Consider the following 16,783-nt stretch of genomic DNA (forward strand, 5'->3'; position numbering starts at 1 on the left):
CAGAAAACAAAGCAGAAGAAAAAAAGAAACAAGAGAAATGCTAACCTGATGAATCAAAGGAAGAAAACCCGAAAGGAAAGATGCCGCTGAAGAAGACCAACCGAAACCACAGAAAGCAAAAATGGAGAGTAAGGAAATGCTTTGGTTGGAAAAAGAAGCAGTAGAGAAGTAAAAGTAGAACGAGGGAACTGAAGAAAAACCAAAACGGTTTTGAAAAAACCAAACGACGAAAATACCCTCAGAAAGCAAAGCAAACGCGAGGGCAAAAAAGAAAAAACGCAGCTTGCAATAAATACCCCCTCGAAAAAAGGTAACGCCTCGAAGAACGCAACAGACGCGACTGATGCGGAAGAGTCACGTCAGACCTAAACGGTCAGACGAATCTTCCACGATACGAAAACCGAGGAATCGACCTCACCTCAAAGAAATCACACGGGCAACCGAGAAAAAATCGAGCCCATAACAAACGTCTCCCAGCGACAGACCGACCTCGCTCGCTCTCCCACTGCGGGGGCAACTGTTACGGATCCGATCCACGGATCCCGCATACCCGGTTATCCGGGGATAACCCGTTTCAACCCGAGGGCCCAGAACCGGCCCTTCACGGCTCCTAACCAACTCCCAAATTCAAATATCTCTCTTATCCTAATCAAACAAGATAAGATAAGATAACGGCCATCACCTATAAAAAGAGGACCCAGGTCCCCTCAGGTACAATTCAATCCTCATACCTCATACCTCTCAGATCCATTCTGACTTGAGCGTCGGAGTGTCTTTGTAGGTACCACCCCCCATCGCTCCAGTCAAGCAATCCGATTCCAGCCTTGCCCGTGGATCCCCGATCCATCCTTCAAACCGTACCAGAGACATCTCGTACACAAATAATTCACAATATTATATATTTTATTTATTGTTTTGTTTTTAATTGTTTTGATGGATGATGTATAGTACGTTAATACTACTTGGTTATTAGCAATATAAATAGAAACTAACAAAATAAAAAGAAACAATTAAAAAAATGAGCTTCCGAGAAAAATGCATTCAAATGGATGAGTGTGATCTATTTTGGCAAACACCATCTGTTTTTGGGTACTTTGGTCGCTCATGATAACGTGGGCAAACCCATAATCACTAATCTCTATTCACTCTCTCCCTCCAAGCAGAAAATTGCTGTCGTTAACGTCATACCCTCAATATTAATGGTCTCTCTTCTTGGATCCCTACAAATGCACAACTCTTTTCCCCCTTAGACATTTTTTGTTTGTCATAATTTTTGCTGCTGGTCATAGTGGTCGCCGCCACCGTTTCTCGGTTTGGTTTCTGACCCATTACCTATTCTTCACCTAATGGGTCAGCAAACCCACCAAGACTCCTACCCGGGTTCTCTTCCGTCCGCCTTGTCTGTTAATGAAATTCATTACCATCACCATCACCACCATCACCATCACCACTCCCATATTGGAATTGGCCAAATTTCCCAACTTGGCCAAGATTTGGAGGCTTCCAATCTTGACCAAAATCTTGACCCAAGCCAATTCGAGCTTCCTGAAAAGGAAGACAATGGCCTACCGTCGCCTTTTATGAAGCTTGAGGGCTTGAGTCAAGATGACATAAGAGAATCTGCCTATGAAATTTTTTTCACGGCATGCCGGTCGTCCCCGGGATTTGGTGGTCGGCACGTGCTTTCAATTTATGCCAGCCTCCAAGAGAATGAGGCAAAGGCGAGCCATGTGGTGATGTCTCCAACGAGTAAGGTGAAGCGGGCGCTAGGATTGAAAATGATAAAGAGGTCACCGTCTAGGAGAATGGTGTCTGGTGGCGTTGCTGGAATCGCAGCGTCATCGTCCCCCAAAAACGGATCTAATAGTCCTATGGTGAACCACAATATGCTTCGGCCGCGGCGGCCAATGACATCAGCAGAGATTATGAGACAACAAATGAGAGTGACTGAGCACAATGACTATCGATTGAGGAAAACTTTGACAAGAACCCTCGTTGGCCAAGTATGTAAACATGCATCAACATACTAACATTAGTAATGTTATCACTTTTTTAAACAATTGTGACAATTACAAATGTTTTTGTTATAGTTTCTAAATAAATGAGATTTAATGAGTAGCCAAGGTAAGGAGATAGAAAACTTTGAACTAAATCCAACATGTGTAATGATGTTAATTAGAGATAGATTACAGAGCAGTTGATTTTCTTTTTGTTTGGTACTTGTGCTGAATTGTCAATAAAGGTATCGTTAAAATTTTTTATTAATTTCAGTTGGAATCTAGTTAACTTGTATTTTTATTATTAATTGAGAATTATTTTATGAAAGTCTATTTTTTTTTTAATGTATTTGTTATGTATTTATTAAAACAATAGTTTTAAATTTTTTACTAATCAATTTCTATAGGAAATAGAAAGTTGGAGTTTTCAATATAGTTGTTATGCATTTATTAAAATAAAATTTAAAAACTTTTACAAATGATAATTTTAATATGCATCTTATTCATCAAGTTAAAACACATAATAGCTAAACCATTTTAATGTTACAAATTGATATTTGACTTGTAACTTCTTTTTAGATTTGTTTAATGCAATTCTAATGTTTTACCTTTTGATTTGATCTCATCTTCCGTAATATTTTTCTTTTTTTTAAGAAACTATCATGAAACAACAAATTCTAAATCTATTTTTGTTTTCTCTTTTGGCAAGAATGATATATTATATTTCTCTTACTCTTTTTCTCTCTCATCAACATGCATGTTATTTTATTTTTAACAATGGATGGAGGAAAAATAACTTGATTCTAGAAACTAGAAAGATCAGTTATCTCACGAATATGAACCCCATAACATTATTATATATATAACCATGTGCATTCTAGTCTCTCTATTGATTTTAATTTTGTTGTGCATTTTGGTTCATATCATAATGAATCATAATAATGATCACTAATTATTAGCTTTTTTTGTTCTTCAAATTTATCCTCATCCCAAAATGGTCTAATTATTTCAAATTATTTAAATAATACAGGCGGGAAAAAGAGCAGACACTATAATTCTCCCTTTAGAACTTTTGCGCCATGTAAAGCCATCAGAGTTCAGTGATTCCACTGAGTACCACATGTGGCAAAGAAGGCAACTCAAGATCCTAGAATTAGGTCTACTCCAACACCCTTCTGTTTATGTAGAAAAGACCAACACATTTGCAATGCGCCTTAGGGATATCATACGCAATAGCGAGTCCAAACCAATAGACATTGGAAAGAATTCAGACACATTAAGAACACTTTCAAATTCAGTTGTATCACTGGCATGGAGAGGCCCCAATGGTGCACCTGCTGATGTTTGCCATTGGGTCGATGGCTTCCCTCTCAACGTTCACCTCTACACTTCTCTTCTTCAAGCCATATTCGATATAAGGGATGAGACTTTGGTTCTCGATGAGGTTGATGAGTTACTTGAACTAATGAAGAAAACATGGCCCATTCTAGGGATAAATAAGGCAATTCACAATGTGTGTTTCACTTGGGTACTGTTTCAGCAGTTTGTAGTAACAGGGGAGGTAGAATCTGATCTTCTCTGTGCATCACATGCTATGTTGGGTGAAGTGAACACTGATGCCAAGAAGGAGAAGGACTCTTTGTATATCAAGTTATTGACATCAGTGATGAGTGCAATGCAGAGTTGGTCGGAGAGGAGGCTACTTAACTACCATAACCATTTCGAGCGAGGGACGCTTAGCCAGATAGAGAACCTCCTTCCTATGGTTTTGTCAGTTTCAAAGGTTTTGGGTGAAGATCAGATCATATCTGATGGAGAAAGAGGGGAGAAGGCTGACAAAACCATAGTGGATATGTCTGGTGATCGGATTGAGTCTTGTATTCGATCTTCCGTGAGAAGTGCATTTCAAAAGGTTTGTATTTAGTCCATATTATCATGTTGTAATTGTTCTTTCTACTGTTTTAGCCATTCATTAATATACAATTTGTTTATTTCCTATATAGATTCTTGAAGAAGTAAATACCAAGACTATTGAGACCGAAATAAAGGCTGATTTAAGTGATATTCTACTTCGTTTGGCTCAAGAGACAGAAGCATTAGCATTGAAGGAAAGGGAAACTTATACTCCAACGCTAAAGAAATGGCTCCCAACGGCTGGTGCGATAGCGGCATTGACGTTGCACGACTGCTACGGGCAAATTTTGAAGCAATATCTAAATGAGGTGAATGCATTAAATTCTGAGACTGTCAGGGTGTTGCTGAGGGCTGGTAAGTTAGAAAAGACTTTGGTCCAAATGATGGTTGAAGGTTCCCTTGAGGGAGAAGAAAAGGCAAAAGCAATAGTAAAAGAGATGATGCTTTATGAAGTTGATACAATCATATGGAACCTATTGAGAAAATGGATACATGAATCGTTGCACAAGGGCAAAGAGGCTTTGCAAAATGCAAAGGAAACAGAGGTAACTTTTGGCTTTATCATTTTGCTCATTAAAAGATTAATTATCGAATTTATTTTTAAATATTACATGTTTTTTTAGATAATCCTTAATGTGCTTTTTTATTTTCTTTAATTTCTCCTCTATTATAGACATGGAATCCAAAGTCCAAAGCAGAGCCGATTGCACAATCTGCTGTAGAGCTAGTGAAATTGGCCAAGACTATTATGGAGCAATTTTTCCAGATTCCAATTGGAATTACTGAAGATATAGTTCAAGAACTTGCCAATGGACTAGAAAATCTCTTGCAAGACTATATCATGTTTGTTTCAGCATGTGGTAAGCACTTTGAATATAAATAAAGCTTAAGGTGTTTATTTTATAGAGTATAATTAATCTGTATCTAAGAAAGGTTTGACGACTTTGTAGAGGTATGATCTTTTCAATTTGCTTGCATTCTACTTTGATAATTAAAAGATAGCTCAATTCCCCGGATGTCCCTACAATTTTCCTTAATTTGTGAATAAGTTTTTATAATTTAAAAATGTTTGTAATTGAGTCCTCGAATTTTCATTTTTGCTTTCCAGGTACAAAACAAAGCTATGTTCCCGTGATTCCCTCACTGACAAGATGCAACCGAAATTCAAAGTTCAGTATGTTCTTGAAGAAAGGATGTCAATGCGGTGGTGGTGGTTCATCGGAGGCAGATCACATAAGTAATGTAACAAAAGAAGGTCATAATCCTAGGCCATCGACTAGTCGTGGCACACAACGCCTCTACATTCGTCTCAACACCTTATTCTATCTCCTGACCCATATCAACTCCCTTGAGAAAACACTCTCTCAAAACCCTGTTGTACTTCCTTCAACTCGCCATCCTTATGGAAACCGTCGCAGGAGTTACAACAATGGTTCTTATTTCGAGAAAGTACTTTCCTCCCTTCCAACAGCATGCCAATACGTGGCAGAAGTGGCTGCCTACCGTCTCATATTCCTTGACTCCGACTCAGTTTTCTATGAGAGCCTCTATGTTGGCGATGCAGCCAATGCTAGGATTAGGCCTGCATTGAGAACCTTGAAGCAAAACATCACACTCATGACCACGCTTCTAACAGATAAAGCTCAATCATTAGCATTGAAAGAAGTCATGAAGGCATCCTTCGAAGCTTTCCTAATGGTCTTGCTTGCTGGTGGGAACTCAAGGGCATTTACTAAATCAGATTACCACATTGTGAGCGAGGATTTTGAGAGCTTGAATCGTGTTTTCTGCTTGTGTGGAGAAGGACTAATAGCAGAAAGTGTGATGGACACAGAGGCTGCAATAGTTGAAGGTATTATAGCATTGATGGGCCAAAGTACTGAGCAATTAATTGATGATTTCAATATTGCATCATGTGAAACAAGTGTGGTAGGTGTTAATGGCCATGGCTATAAGTCACAAGTGCCGCCTACTACAGGAAGGTGGCATAGATCAGACCCAAACACTATATTGAGGGTCTTGTGCCATAGAAATGATAGAACTGCAAACCTTTTCTTGAAGAGGACATTTCAATTACCAAAGAGGAGGTCATAGAGAAAAGGAGGCTAGGTTGTATCTCTTCTCGTAGTTAATTCAAAAGATCCCAATTTTCAATGCATATTTTGAACACACTCGTACTTTTTTACCATGATGCACTATGGGGGAGGGAGCAGATTGTATTTGAAAGCACAAAATGATGTCAAATGGAGCAAATTGAAAGCAACAAAATATGTGCTAAACTGTATTATTACTGTAACATATTTTTTTATTCTTTTGGGAGAAAAAAAGGGACAAGGGAAATTACCACTATGTTTGTTTTAGTGTAGTTTGTTAATAATGTTGGTTAGAGTCTAAAAGTAGCTTGTAGCTGGGTTTTTTAGCCAGTGTCCAGTGGGTATCTATGCTACTATTAGTCTACACTGCAAATTACAGAAAATGAACATATAGGCCTGCGCAGACTTTTCTTGAGATTTCTACATATTATGTTTTGCCAAGTACATAGATCAAAATAAGTAACAACTAACAAATTTAGGCAAACAAAAAGCCAAAAGGTATATTAATTTTAAATTATTCTTTGATATCTTTCTAAATACCGAATAAAGTATAAAAATAATGAAAATGATGGATGAATAAGTAATTTTAAAAACTAAATTCAACCAAATTAGACAATAAATAATTGGCCTAAGACCTAGCTCACATGCCACTATTCATAAAGTTCTCTTCAGGTTCATAATAGGTTTTTATAAAGCCTTCTCTTTTTAACATTTATAAAAATCATTACTCAAATCCCATCAATTTGCAAATTTTTCCCCTAAAAAATGGATGGTTATAATTCAAATCAAATAGATCAAGGTCGATTGCATCGTTTTATTAAAACAAATCAAAAGAAACGGGTTTGGATCTTGGTTACGTCTCATAGATTTTATTTATTGTGTTTCCTTTTTGTTTATTTATAATTTTACAAATAATATATTTTTTTCTTCGTTTCTACTTGGAAAAATTTCTTTATTTTTATACAATAATTTATGTGGTTTTGTTAGGTTTGAATTGGATGCAATTTTATGATCAGTTCAATAATTTACAAATGCAAGTAGTTCAAATCAAATAAGTCGAGGCCAGTTGCTTCCTCAATTTCTATGTAACGACTCAAATGGAAATAGTTTAGATCTTGGTTAAATGTGATTTTTTTTTTATCAAAGATAGGAGACTCGAATTCGCAACCTCTTAATTGAGTATGAAGAGACTATGTCATTTGAGCTATAATTCATTGGCTGGTTAAATGTGATTTGTTGTTGTTTACGATACTTTTTTTCATAAATTTAGAGCTACTATAATTTCTTTTTGTGCTTGCTTGAACTTATTTATGTATTTTTATATAATAAATTATGTATTTTTGTTCTATTTGAATTTGATGTCAATTTCTTATTAGTTCTTCACTTCTTTATTTGTTTGTGTAAAATTCCATGCAAGAGAGGATCAAGCTCCCAACTCTGCTGTGTGAGTCCAAGAATGAAGGAGAAATCAAGTTAGAAAAAAAAAGAAGGGAAGTTCAAAATGGAAGAACTGTGGTCACAAAAGATGAAGAATTGAGAGAGAAGAGAGAAGAAATAAGAATAAGCATTGTGCAATTCTCTAATCGATGCAAAAGTTGCTTGCAGAAGAGTTTCACAAGCTATTTATACATGTATTTATATGTGCACTAAGCTAACTACAATTAACTATAATTCCTAACTAATTTACCAGCTGGCACTAATAATTACTTCAGAAATTCAGCATTTGTTTTTCTTGTTAAGTTATAGCTTCTCTCAAACTAGGGCAATGAATGTCTAAGAGTCCTAGTTTGAAAATATTGGTAGCAAAGGGGCTAGGTACCAAAGCTTTGGTGAGGAAGTAAGCTAATTAGTTTGAGGAGGATACTGGCATTAGGTGGGTGAGGCCAGAGAGGTGTTGATTGCATGCAGTGTGACAGTCTATTTCTGTATGTTTAGTTCTCTCATGAAAGACGGAATTTGTTGCAATGTGAATAATGGATCTGTTGCCACAAAACAATGTAATAGTTTCTGCGATTGGCATTCCCAAGTCCTGCATGATGTAGGATAACCATTGAGCTTGGCAACTTGCAAGAGCTAACACGCGATATTCTGCTTCTGAGGATGATATGACAATAGTGCTTTGTTTCTTACTTTTTTAACTAATTAATTATCTTCCAAGATAAAAACAATGACCAGTGATGGATCTTTGAGAGTCAGCACAGGTTTCCTAATTCGCGTCTGAAAAACTGTGATTTTGTGATCTTTGTCTGCTACAAAGAAAAGACTAACTGATGGGCATCCCTTCAAATATCTCAATACTTTCTAAGTTTCTTGCATATGAACATTAGTGGGACAACAGATGAATTGGCTGAGCCTCCCCATAGCATTGGCTATATCTGTTCTGGTGTTAGTTAAGTAGAGGAGCCTTCCAATTAATTGCTTGTATTGGGTTTTATCTTCTAGTGCTGTACCATTTTCTCAAGACAATTTAGAGGGTCCATGGGTGTGTTGTCTGGCTTGCACTTTAAAAATGGTAATCATTGAGAATCTCAAGTGCATATTTATGCTGGCACAAGTGAATTCCTTTTGAAGATCTTGCAACTTCCATACCCAGAAAGTACTTGAGGTCACCCAGGTCTTTAATCTTGAATTTCTGGTTGAGCAATCTTTCAGTGTTGTCATGCAAACCAGTGGACTGAATGTGTTAATGAAAGCCTTAATACGAGTGAAGCCTTTGGCCACTAACCTAGCTTTGTAGCATTCAATAGTCCCACCAGGGTTGAATTTGATATGGAACACCCAATTGTAGCCTATGGCTCCTTGCCAAGAGGAAGTTTCATGACTTGCCAAGTTTGGTTTTTCTCCGACGGCTCTCAATTCACTTTGGATTGCTTCTCTCTAGTAAGAGTGAACAACAGCTTCTTCACAGCCATTAGGAACAACATTGGTAGTGACGACCAAAGAAAAAGCTTTGTATTTTGGACTAAGTCCATCGTAAGAAATATGTTATGAGATTGGGTACCTACCAAGAGCATTAGAAGTAGAAACAGTGCTATTTATCTGACAATGGTAGTCCTTTAAGTAGGTTGGCATTCGTTTGACCCTAGAAGATTTTCAAAGTGCAATCTGGTCATTATTATTATTATCGGATGTGAGTGATGCATGTAATTGATAAATATTGATGTTGTTATCTGGTATGTATGCATGAGTGTGTAATTCTTGACTATTGTGATCAGCGTTGGCTGTGTGTTTAGGTGTGTGAGAGTTTATGTCAAAGTTTTGATGAGAAGACTGGTATGCGAAATTGTTATTCAGGTTGTGAATTATTGTTCGAAATTGATTCCCTGGCGATGGCACCAAAAACGGATGCACAGAACCATGGTCTAAACATATCTTCACAACTTCGCATAACTAACCAGCAAGTGCACTGGGTCGTCCAAGTAATACCTTATGTGAGTAAGGGTCGAATCCCACAGAGATTGTTGGTATGAAGCAAGCTATGGTCACCTTGTAAATCTCAGTCAGGCGGATATAAAATAGTTATGTAGTTTTTGAAATTTAGTAATAAAAGAAGGATAGAAATACTTATGTAGATCATTGGTGAGAATTTCAGATAAGCGTATGGAGATGCATTCGTTCCTCTGAACCTCCGCTTTCCTGCTGTCTTCATCCAATCCGTCTTACTCCTTTCTATGGCTGGCTTTGTGTAAGGATGTCACCGGTGCCAATGGCTACTTTCAATCCTCTCGGGAAAATGGTCCAAATGCTCTGTCACAGCACGGCTAATCGTCTGGAGGAATCATCCTTGTCGTTGGTTGCATCCTATTCCTCTCTGTGAAAATGGTCCGATGCGTTGTCACTGCATGGCTAATAATCTTGGAGGTTCTCGATCATACTGGAATAGAATTTACTATCCTTTTGCGTCTGTCACTATGCCCAGCACTCGCGAGTTTGGAGTTCGTCACAGTCATTCAATCCCAGAGTCCTACTCGGAATACCACGGACAAGGTTTAGACTTTCTGGACTCTCATGAATGCCGCCATCAATCTAGCTTATACCACGAAGATTCTGATTAAGAGATCTAAGAGATACTCATTCAATCTAATGTAGAACGGAAGTGGTTGTCAGGCACGCGTTCATAGGGAATGATGATGATTGTCACGTTCATCACATTCAGGTTGAAGTGCGAATGAATATCTTAGAAGCGAAATAAGATGAATTGAATAGAAAACAGTAGTACTTTGCATTAATCTTTGAGGAACAGCAGAGCTCCACACCTTAATCTATGGAGTACAGAAACTCTATCGTTGAAAATACATAAGTGATAATGGAGTTCATTGGTCTCGGCCCCAGAGGGGAACCGGAGTAACCAAGACTACGAATACAATGATAAAAAGTTCTATTTATAATAAACTAGTCACTAGGGTTTACAGAAGTAAGTAATTGATGCATAAATCCACTTCCGGGGCCCACTTGGTGTGTGCTTGGGCTGAGCTTGAAGTCTACACGTGGAGAGGTCATTCTTAGAGTTGAACGCCAGCTTTTGTGCCAGTTTGGGCGTTGAACTCCACTTTGCAACTTGTTTCTGTCGCTGGACGCCAGAATTGGGCAGAGAGCTGGTGTTGAACGCCAGTTTGCGTCGTCTAAACTTGGGCAAAGTATGGACTATTATACATTGCTGGAAATCCCTGGATGTCTACTTTCCAACGAAATTGGAAGCGCGCCATTTTGAGTTCTGTAGCTCCAGAAAATTCATTTTGAGTGCAGGGAGAACAGAATCCAACAGCATCAGCAGTCCTTTTTCAACCTCTGAATCTGATTTTTGCTCAAGTCCCTCAATTTCAGCCAGAAAATACCTGAAATCACAGAAAAACACACAAACTCATAGTAAAGTCTAGAAATATAAATTTAACATAAAAACTAATGAAAACATCCCTAAAAGTAACCAGATTCTACTAAAAACAATGCCAAAAAGCGTATAAATTATCCGCTCATCACAACACCAAACTTAAATTGTTGCTTGTCCCCAAGCAACTAAAAATCAAATAGGATAAAAAGAAGAGAATATACTATAAATTCCAAACTATCAATGAAACATAGCTCCAATTAAATGAGCGGGACTTATAGCTTTTTGCCTCTTGAATAGTTTTGGCATCTCACTTTATCCATTGAAGTTTAGAATGATTGGCATCTATAGGAACTCAGAGTTCAGATAGTGTTATTGATTCTCCTAGTTCAGTATGATGATTCTTGAACACAGCTATTTTATGAGTCTTGGCCGTGGCCCTAAGCACTTTGTTTTCTAGTATTACCACCGGATACATAAATGCCACAGACACATAATTGGCTGAACCTTTTCAGATTGTGACTCAGCTTTGCTAAAGTCCCCAATTAGAGGTGTCCAGGGTTCTTAAGCACACTCTTTCTTTTTTTTTGCTTTGGACCTTGACTTTAACCGCTCAGTCTCAAGTTTTCACTTGACACCTACACGCCACAAGCACATGGTTAGGGACAGCTTGGTTTAGCCGCTTAGGCCAGGATTTTATTCCTTTAGGCCCTCCTATCCACTGATGCTCAAAGCCTTGGGATCCTTTTTATTTGCCCTTGCCTTTTGGTTTTAAGGGTTATTGGCTTTTTGCTCTTGCCTCTTGGTTTTAAGAGCTTTTGGCTTTTTCTGCTTGCTTTTTCTCTTTCTTTCTATTTTTTTTCGCCTTTCTTTTTTCTGCAAGCTTTGTTCTTTGCTGCTTTTTCTTGCTTCAAGAATCATTTTTTTGATTTTTCAGATCATCAAATAACATGTTTCCTAGTCATCATTCTTTCAAGAGCCAACATATTTAACATTCTTAAACAACAACTTCAAAAGACATATGCACTGTTCAAGCATACATTCAGAAAACAAGAAGCATTGTCACCACATCAATATAATTAAACTAAGTTCAAGGATAAATTCAAAACTCATGTACTTCTTGTTCTTTTGAATTAAAATATTTTTCATTTAAGAGAGGTGATGGATTCATAGGACATTCATAACTTTAAGACAAAGTTACTAACTACTAATGATCATGTAATGAAGACACAAACATAGATAAGCACTGAACATAGAGAAAACGAAAAACAGAAGAAATAAGAACAAGGAATGAATCCACCTTAGTGATAGTGGCGTTTCCTTCTTGAGGAACCAATGATGTCCTTGAGCTCTTCTATGTCTCTTCCTTGTCTTTGTTGCTCCTCCTTCATTGCTTTTTGATCTTCTCTAATTTCATGAAGGATGATGGAGTGCTCTTGATGTTCCACCCTTAATTGTCCCATGTTGGAACTTAATTCTCCTAGGGAGGTGTTGATTTTCTCCCAATAGTTTTGTGGAGGAAAATGCATTTGAGGCATCTCCGGGATCTCATGGTGATGAGCTTCATATGCCTCTTGAGCTCCATGAATGGGCTCTCTTGCTTGCTCCATCTTTTTCTTAGTGATGGGCTTTTCTTCCTCAACGGGAATGTCTCCTTCTATGGAAGCTCCAGCTGAGTAACATAGATGGCAGATAAGATGAGGAAAAGCTAGCCTTGCCCCAGGAGAGGGATTTTCGGCTATTTTGTAGAGTTCAAGGGAGATGACTTCATGAACCTCTACTTTTTCTCCAATCATGATGCTATGGATCATGATGGCCCGATCCACAGTAACTTCAGATCGGTTGCTAGAGGGGATGATGGAGCGTTGGATGAACTCCAACCATCCTCTAGCCACAGGCTTGAGGTCCAATCTTCTTAGTTGAACCGGCTTGCCTTTGGAGTCAATCTTCCATTGAGCTCCTTCCACACATATGTCCATGAGGACTTGGTCCAACCTTTGATTAAAGTTGACCCTTCTAGTGTAGGGGCGTTCATCTCCTTGCATCATAGGCAAGTTAAACGCCAACCTCACATTTTCTAGACTAAAATCCAAGTATTTCCCCCGAACCATTGTAACATAGTTCTTTGGATCCGGGTTCTTACTTTGATCATGGTTCTTGGTGATCCATGCATTGGCATAGAACTCTTGAACCATTAGGATGCCGACTTGTTGGATGGGATTTGTTAGAACTTCCCAACCTCTTTGAATTTCATGTCGGATCTCCGGATACTCATTTCTTTTGAGTTTGAAAGGGACCTTGGGGATCACCTTCTTCTTGGCCACAACATCATAGAAGTGGTCTTGATGAGCTTTGGAGATGAATCTTTCCATCTCCCATGACTCGGAGGTGGAAGTTTTTGTCTTCCCTTTTCCTTTTCTAGAGGATTCTCCAGTCTTGGGTGCCATCACTGGTAATGGAAAAACAAAAAGCTTATGCTTTTTACCACACCAAACTTAGAATATTGCTCACCTTCGAACAAGAGAAGAAAGAATAAAATGAAGAAGAAGAAGAAAATATGGAGAAGAGGGGGAAGGTGTGTTTCAGCCAAGAAGAGAAGAGAGGGTTGTGTTGTGTGAAAATGAGGAAGAATGGAGGGCTATATATAGGGAAGGGAGTGGGGTTTAAGTTTCGGCCATATGGGTGGGTTTGGATGGAAAATTGATTTGAATTTTGAAGGTAGGTGGAGTTTATTGGGTAGGTTTATGGGGAAGAGTGGGTGGATGTGAGTGGTGAAGGGTTAATAGGGAAGAGAGATGGAGGTGATAGGTGAAGAGTTTTGGAGAAGAGTGTTTATTGGGAATAGAGGATGATTGAGAAGAGAGAAGAGAGTGAATGGAGGTAGGTGGGGATCCTGTGGGGTCCACAGATCCTGAGATGTTCAAGGATTTACAACCTTGCACCAAATTAGGCATGTAAAATGCCCTTGCACACAACTCTGGGCGTTCAGCGCCAGGTTGGTGCCCATTTTGGGCGTTTAACGCCCATTTGTTGCCCATTTCTGGCGTTGAACGCCAGAACCATGCTTGTTCTGGGCGTTCAATGCCAGCTCCTTTCCAGGGTACAATTCTGGCGTTCAGCGCCCAGATGATGCCCATTTTGGGCGTTCAGTGCCCAGATACTGCCCATTTTGGGCGTTCAGCGCCAGAACCATGCTCTGTTCTGGCGTTGAACGCCAGGCAGGTGCTTCCTCCAGGGTGTGATTTTTCTTCCGCTGTTTTTGATTCTGTTTCTAAATTTTTCGTTTATTTTGTGACTCCACATGATCATGAACCTAAGAAAACATGAAAAACAAAAATAAAATTAGATAAATAAACATTGGGTTGCCTCCTAAAAAGCGCTTCTTTAATGTCAATAGCTTGACAGTGGGCTCTCATGGAGCCTCACAGATGTGCAGAGCTTTGTTGAGACCTCCCAACACCAAGCTTAGAGTTTGGATATGGGGGTTTGACACCAAACTTAGAGTTTGGTTGTGGCCTCCCAACACCAAACTTAGAGTTTGACTGTGGGGGCTTTGGTTGACTCTGCTTTGAGAGAAGCTTTTTCTGCTTCCTCTCCATGGATGCAGAGAGAGATCCTTGAGTTGTAAACACAAGGTTGTCCTTATTTAATTGAAGGATCAATTCTCCTCTGTCCACATCAATCACAGCTCTTGCTGTGGCTAGGAAAGGTCTTCCTAGGATGATAGATTCATCCCCTTCTTTTCCAGTATCCAGGACTATGAAATCTGCAGGGATGTAAAGGCCTTCAACCTTTACTAACATGTCCTCTACTTGTCCATAAGCCTGTTTTCTTGAATTGTCTGCCATCTCTAATGAGATTTTAGCAGCTTGCACCCCATAGATTCCCAGTTTCTCTATTACAGAGAGGGGCATGAGGTTTATCCCTGAACCAAGGTCACACAGAGCCTTAAAGATCATGGTGCCTATGGTACAAGGTATTATGAACTTTCCAGGATCCTGTTTCTTCTGAGGCAATGTCAGTTGATCCAGATCACTTAGTTCATTGGTGAACAAGGGAGGTTCATCTTCCCAAGTCTCAATACTAAATAATTTGACATTTAGCTTCATGATTGCACCAAGGAACTTGGCAGCTTGCTCTTCAGTAACATCCTCATTCTCTTCATAAGAGGAATACTCATCAGAGCTCATGAATGGTATAAGGAGGTTCAATGGAATCTCTATGGTCTCTAGATGAGTCTCAGATTCCTTAGGTTCCTCAGAGGGAAGCTCCTTATTGATCACTGGACGTCCCAGGAGGTCTTCCTCCTTGGGATTCACGTCCTTCTCCTCTCTTGTGGGTTCGGCCATGGTAATTAATTCAATGGCCTTGCACTCTCCTTTTGGATTCTCTTCTGTATTGCTTGGAAGAGTACTAGGAGGGATTTCAGTGATCCTTTTACTCAGCTAGCCCACTTGTGCTTCCAAATTTCTAATGGAAGACCTTGTTTCATTCATGAAACTCACAGTGGCCTTAGATAGATCAGAGACTAAATTTGCTAAGCTAGATGAATTCTGCTCAGAATTCTCTGTCTGTTGCTGAGTGGATGATGGAAAAGGCTTGCTATTGCTAAACCTGTTTCTTCCACCATTATTAAAGCCTTGTTGAGGCTTTTGATCCTTCCATGGGAGATTTGGGTGATTTCTCCATGATGGATTGTAGGTGTTTCCATATGGTTCACCCATGTATTTTAACTCTACTATTGCAGGGTTCACAGGATCATAAGCTTCTTCCTCAGAAGATGCCTCTTGAGTACTATTGGATGCAGCTTGCATTCCATTCAGACTCTGAGAAATCATATTGACTTGCTGGGTCAATATTTTATTCTGAGCCAATATGGCATTCAGAGTATCAATTTCAAGAACTCCCTTCTTCATAGGCGTCCCATTACTCACAGGATTCCTCTCAGAAGTATACGTAAATTGGTTATTAGCAACCATGTCAATGAGTTCTTGAGCTTCTGCAGGCGTTTTCTTTAGGTGAATGGATCCACCTGTAGAAGTATCCAATGACATCTTTGATAGCTCAGATAAACCATCATAGAATATATCCAGGATGGTCCATTCTGAAAGCATGTCAGAAGGACACTTTTTGGTCAGCTGCTTGTATCTTTCCCAAGCTTCATAGAGGGATTCACCTTCTTTCTGTCTGAAGGTTTGAATATCAGTTCTAAGCTTGCTCAGCTTTTGAGGAGGAAAGAACTTGGCTAAGAAAGCCGTGACCAGCTTATCCCAAGAGTTCAGGCTGTCTTTGGGTTGAGAGTCCAACCATATTCTAGCTCTGTCTCTTACAGCAAAAGGGAAAAGCATGAGCCTGTAGACTTCAGGATCTACTCCATTAGTCTTAACAGTATCACAGATCTGCAAGAATTCAGTTAAGAACTGAAAAGGATCTTCAGATGGAAGTCCATGAAACTTGCAGTTCTGCTGCATCAGAGAAACTAGCTGAGGTTTCAGCTCAAAATTGTTTGCTCCAATGGTAGGAATGGAGATGCTTCTTCCATGTAAATTGGAATTAGGTGCAGTAAAGTCACCAAGCATTCTCCTTGCATTGTTGTTGTTGGGTTCGGCTGCCATCTCCTTTACTTGTTCAAAATTTTCAATAAGGTTGTCTCTGGATTGTTGTAATTTAGCTTCTCTTAGTTTTCTCTTCAGAGTCCTTTCAGGTTCTGGATCAGCTTCAACAAGAATGGCTTTTTCTTTGTCCCTGCTGGTGCACGAAATTGTGATCTCCAGGCTCGAACAAATCCTGGTAATGGCTCCAAAGCTTGGTGCTCTGATCTTAATTCATAATTGTCACAACTTCGATACAACTAACCAGCAAGTGCACTGGGTCGTCCAAGTAATACCTTACGTGAGTAAGGGTCGAATCCCACGGAGATTGTTGGTATGAAGTAAGTTATGTAGATCCTTGGT

The 16,783-nt window shown here is 39.1% G+C and overlaps 1 protein-coding gene and 1 non-coding gene across 2 annotated transcripts; both read left to right on the forward strand.

Moving 5' to 3' along the window:
* The first annotated feature begins 1,008 nt into the window (after positions 1 to 1,008).
* Positions 1,009 to 6,260, forward strand: LOC107625256 (protein unc-13 homolog). The gene is made up of 5 exons (XM_016327851.3): positions 1,009 to 2,003; positions 3,028 to 3,909; positions 4,001 to 4,456; positions 4,585 to 4,771; positions 5,020 to 6,260. The coding sequence occupies exons 1-5, from the start codon at positions 1,347 to 1,349 to the stop codon at positions 6,003 to 6,005; spliced, it is 3,168 nt and encodes a 1,055-aa protein (XP_016183337.1). The 5' UTR covers positions 1,009 to 1,346; the 3' UTR covers positions 6,006 to 6,260.
* A 9,677-nt stretch (positions 6,261 to 15,937) lies between these two features.
* On the forward strand, positions 15,938 to 16,045 carry LOC148573856 (small nucleolar RNA R71). The gene has a single exon (XR_015906662.1). It is a non-coding gene; the product is annotated as a small nucleolar RNA R71 (small nucleolar RNA).
* Positions 16,046 to 16,783: the final 738 nt, after the last annotated feature.

This window comes from Arachis ipaensis, chromosome B2 (genome assembly GCF_059453495.1).
Source record: "Arachis ipaensis isolate K30076 ecotype BB chromosome B2, ASM5945349v1, whole genome shotgun sequence".
Lineage (NCBI taxonomy): Eukaryota > Viridiplantae > Streptophyta > Magnoliopsida > Fabales > Fabaceae > Arachis > Arachis ipaensis.